The sequence below is a fragment of the Branchiostoma belcheri genome, unplaced genomic scaffold (genome assembly GCF_001625305.1).
Source record: "Branchiostoma belcheri isolate BF01 breed outbred unplaced genomic scaffold, Haploidv18h27 scaffold57, whole genome shotgun sequence".
In the NCBI taxonomy this organism is placed as follows: Eukaryota; Metazoa; Chordata; class Leptocardii; order Amphioxiformes; family Branchiostomatidae; genus Branchiostoma; species Branchiostoma belcheri.
In genome coordinates this window covers 1,161,388-1,166,431 of record NW_017804209.1, presented here as the reverse complement: position 1 = coordinate 1,166,431, position 5,044 = coordinate 1,161,388, and the positions used below count along the sequence as shown (strand labels likewise).

The 5,044-nt window shown below is 41.4% G+C and overlaps 1 protein-coding gene across 1 annotated transcript in view; it reads left to right on the top strand.

Moving 5' to 3' along the window:
* LOC109481647 (sorting and assembly machinery component 50 homolog B-like) overlaps positions 1-5,044 on the top strand; it is a 14,442-nt gene that overhangs the window by 8,091 nt on the left and 1,307 nt on the right. The window contains exons 7-12 of the mRNA XM_019784225.1: positions 2,045-2,132; positions 2,587-2,712; positions 3,538-3,609; positions 4,069-4,155; positions 4,554-4,692; positions 4,934-4,991. Coding sequence (XP_019639784.1) covers positions 2,045-2,132; positions 2,587-2,712; positions 3,538-3,609; positions 4,069-4,155; positions 4,554-4,692; positions 4,934-4,991 — 570 coding nt within the window. The remainder of the gene's footprint in view (positions 1-2,044; positions 2,133-2,586; positions 2,713-3,537; positions 3,610-4,068; positions 4,156-4,553; positions 4,693-4,933; positions 4,992-5,044) is intronic.

Sequence of the window (5,044 nt, the reverse complement as noted above, 5' to 3'; positions counted from 1 at the left end):
TTGCTTTGGAGCAAATACAGCGATGGGTTCACCACATTTTACGACATGGCAGGGAAAGAATGAGAAACACAAGGGAAAACAATGATTTACATTGATATAACTATAATATGAAGTAAAATACAACTAAAACAACAGTTGGATAGCTATTCCCTACTTTATTGGTTAGGATTTTTAATTGCATAATGCAAACTGTTGATTTTCAAAATAAAAAAAACGTGCATGCCCCGCATTCCAATGCTGGAGCAGGAAAGCTTGAAATACCTACCAAAACACTTGAATACAGACATTCTGTCAGTATGGAAATGCTCTGTGCAGGTGTTAATCAAGTTAAATCCCAACAGCCAATCAGCAAGAAATGCTCTGTGCAGGTGGAAATGCTCTGTGCAGGTGTTAATCAAGTTAAATCCCAACAGCCAATCAGCAAGAAGTATAGAGGAAAGCTGCATGCCTTTTGGTTGATGCCCTGCATTCCATTGTGATGACTCATGCCCAAACGTGGTAAACACGGCACACTAACACAGTAATACATTTGCTATAACACAGCCAAAAAACTCAAATAAAACCATTCTAAAAGCCTGTATCACAATAATTTAAAAACGCCTAGGGGTATTTGCCCACTGTACCTCCATACCAAATTTCAGGACCTTGGGCCCTAAAATGAAGAAGCTGAATCCATTTAAAAAATGGCAGGAGAAGAAGAAGGAGAAGGAGAAGAAACATCAGAAAAAGCAATATGGGTTCACCACCACTTCGTGGTGTGGTGAACCCATAAAAATTTAAAAAAAAACTAGAACTGAAAAAAACAGAACTAAAAAAAACTGAAAATGTGGGATGGAGGCCTCAAATGCTGTAAACAAGGAGGTTCTTTGCTGTGAATTTCAAAATGTTTACCTGAATTACACAACACCACAAACAATAGAGAATTGTTTCAACAGCGAATTTGAAACTTTGCAAAGACCACCCTTTCACTTCTACCCTGACATTGTGGGCATGGTGGCCTTGATAAGGTGCACTTAGGTGCACCTGTTCCACCATGCCCTCCATGTATATTATGTATGTGGTCAATCGTGATAAATAAGTAAATAAATAAATGAATGTAACACCAGGAAAAGAAAATGAATCCATTTACAGTATTAAATCTAGATGTAGGTAAAGTAAAGTGGACCAGATTATTTATCAGTCACAGATGCAGCCCTGCCGCGGTGAGTGCCCTGATAGTGGAACCATTTTGGTTCTTACATTTCCACCAGTGACTGATGGGTTCCCTGCTAACGAGTTTAGTGCCATGTAATTGGTTAACTTCGTTAGCTGGGACGGAACATCAGACTTATTACTGGGTCCACCAATGGTGTCCTGTTAAACAATGTAAAACACTACAGCAGTTACAGATAATACTGTATGTAAAACACTACAGGATTTACAGAAAATATACTAGTATAAAAGACTATATGTGCTACAGACAATATAAAACACTACAGGAGTAACAGGCAATAAAGATGGTGGTACAAGAAGACACTAGATTCAAGATGGTTTTATTGGTTCCTCGCAGTTAAAATCTGAATCGCAAACCAAATTGCAAAGCATTGACAGGTTAAAAAGTTTAGGTTTGCATTTTAAAATATGTTATGCAGGTGCAGGATTAAAAGACCAATAAATATACAGATTGTAGACATTAAGATATTGCAGTTCTTTAAAGTAATGTAGTCACAAACAATTGTATAGTCATGTTGTTATGTACTTAACATGAAAGGTCTGTACAAATATTCCTGTCAAAAGTCAGTTGAACTACAGGTGTTACAGACAATGTAAGACACTACTACAGACTTGTTTATTTTTATTTTATTTTATTTTATTTTTTATTTTAATTCGATTGTAACGATACAATACACTGGCCACCCAGGCAGCATAGCTGATTTTGGGCACCAAACAATACAAAGATTAAACATACACAATATAACATACTAATACAGTAAACTAACAAGTAAAGATTAAGCTAAAATCAATCAGTTAACAATATAACAATTGTTTGTTTGTTTGTGCCCAGACTGAACATCAGCGGCTGGAAGACTGTCGGACATTATCCATGGAGCAGCTACAAGGAGGTGGACAGGGGCGTGGCCACTGAGATCTCCGTGAGTTGTCATGGTTACCCGTTGTCATGGTTACGTGTCGTCATGGTTACCTGTTGTCATGGTTACCTGTCGCCATGGTTACCTATCGCCATGGTTATCTGTTCTCATGGTTACCTGTTCTCATGGTTACCTGTTGTCATGGTTACCTGTTGTCATGGATACCTGTTGTCATGGTCACCTGATGTCATGGTTACATACCTGTTGTCATGGTTACCTGTTGTCATGGTTACTTACATGTTGTAATGATTTCTACCATTTGAGTCACTGTTCATGCATGAAATTCTTACTGTTGAAAAGTGTAAAAAAAAAACACAGAACCTATGAATAAATGCAGGAAAATATCAACTTCAAACTTCCAGGTCTATCTAATACCACTGATTATCACTGATTTATTTATGCTCCCACAACATCGTAAAAGATTATTGACCTCCCTGATTATTGGTTATTGCTGCAGTTCCCCCTGCTGGGCCAGCAGACAGTACGTTGGGAGGGAGTCTGGCGGGAGCTCGGATGTCTCACCAGGATGGCGTCTTTCGCAGTCCGGGAGCAGGCCGGACATTCCCTCAAATCTTCTCTCAAGGTAAAATCTTCCAGGGTACTGTAATTATGTTCACGGCAGCAAAAGTTCACAGTCTGAGAGAAATGGACATGTTCACGGAACTGTATATTCACGGTGGTGACAGGTGCAGGAAAAAGAAAGTCCAGGAATTATTTGTTAACTGTAATGATAAGTTCACGGTACAGAGGTGACAGTGGCATAACAGTAGTGAAAAAATCAGGAATTACAGCAACAGTGACATTTACCATGGTGTTGCAACACAGATTTCCTGTAGCCTCCTCCACCAGACTATTTAACAACGCGGGTTCAAAATAAAAGTAAAATATAGCCAATAGGGAGAATAATTGACAAGTGGAGTTCAGCCAGCGTACAGTTCATTTGTCCACTTCAGAGGGGGGAATTAACCCTCTTGCGGACTGACTCTCTTGGCCAACTATTTCCCTTTTTGTACCAAATTCTAGGATCCGTACCACCGTAGGAAGGCCTGGTGGAGGCTAGATTGCTTGAACTGAAGTTGAACCCTTAACATATTCCATGTTACTTCAGAAGAAGTTGAGTTTAACAGTAACAGTTTAACAGTTTAACAGTTTAACAGTAACATAAAAAACAGCCTCGCAGCCTGAACAAAACATGCTGAATAACACTGATTTTTTTTCAGTCACTTAACTAGCAAATACAAATTAACATTGCAATACATATACAAACACAAAAACATTACAAAAAGCTTCACATGGGCACTAAAGTAAAGACCAGAGAGTCCTAAGTGTCTTACTGCAAAGACTCGTTGTACAGGCGTATTGCCCTGGGTAAGAAAGAGTTTTGATATTAAAACTTCTGTGTTTGCAGCACATCTATGTGGTGGACAGTCGGGACGACCCAATCCTGCCCACTAGAGGGGCCATGTTCAAACTCAACCAGGTGGGTTGTAAGTCTTGTTACAGGACAGCAAGGGTTTCTCTACCAGCAAATCATTCCTGTTAGTCACTACCTCCAGAAGAAACAAGGAAAGCCAGCAGTTACACTCCTCCTTCCAGTAAGGAAGTGAAAACTTTGGTGTCTATGAGTGTCTTCCTCAGAGCTTCTGACTGGAGCTCAAACTCAGCCATGTTTGGGACAGTGTTCTCGCCACAAAAGCGCCACCCTACATTGGCTACATATAGCGGTGAGAAGCAGAACTCCAGTCAGAAGCCCTGAGCAAGGTGTCTGATAGGCATCGAAAAATAAGCCAGGTGAACAATCTTGGTTGTGTAAAAGAAAACTCCTGTATCCAAAAACTTTGAATGTTGTTACTGTGATGCAAACTTCTGTGGACTTGGAAGTTATTTTTGATGTGGAAAATACTCGCACTTGATGACCAGTCATGCCTGCCCCCTGTAGGAGCTGGCTGGTATTGCAGGCGGGGATGTGAAGTTTCTGAAGGAGGATGTTGAACTCCAGGTCAACAAGGAGCTGGTCTGGGACACGGTAAGGCAGCGCTGCCCCCTGGGGGAGCTCCTAGGAACTGCAGTATGTTTTCCCTTGATGGTCATGTTAACTGTGGAAGCTGAAATACCGGTATTTATTAAGTTTACCTTCGCAGAACGAAAACATATTGTTTTTGTTTTTCATTGTTTCTTCTTCCTCTTCTCCTCCAAACAAGTAAGGTCAATGACCTGAACCAGACGTCTATCACCATGGTAACTGGTGTTGGGTTACATCATGTTGCAATTTTATAGCAGGAGGGATATTTAGACTCCTGTCACCAAATATATGAATGTGTTTGAGTAAGAATTAACAGTAGACCATATGCGAAGAAAATTTGCATTTGCCTTGCAAATGTTATCTTTCTAGTAACTAAGTTGCCTTTCCTTCCCCCCCTGCAGATTGTCTCCTGCTCGTTACGAGGGGGGGTCATGAAACCGCTGCAGGGCACGTCTTCGCGGATAAACGACCGGTTCTTCCTGGGGGGTCCCACTACCCTGAGGGGCTTCGACATGCACGGCGTCGGGCCCAAGTCAGAAGGTGCGCTCGGAAACTCATTCTTTCCTAGAACTATCGCAGAGTGGAACTCGCTGTCACCAAGCACAGTAGGGGCATTATCATTAGATAGCTTAAAACAATGTGTAGAGTTAGATGTTCAAGGGTTAAGTGTAACAAGTCATCCGATGTAAGGTAGCCAGCTGCCGCTGCTAGTAAGCCTGTATGAAATACGCAATTCTGCAATGTATTTTACTAAGTAAACCATTCATTCATCGTGTTCCAGGAGACTTTATGGGCGGAGAGGGGTACTGGGCAGCCGGTGTCCACCTCTACACCCCCCTTCTGTACCCCCTCCTGTACCCCCCCTCCTGTACCCCCCTCCTGTACCCCCCCT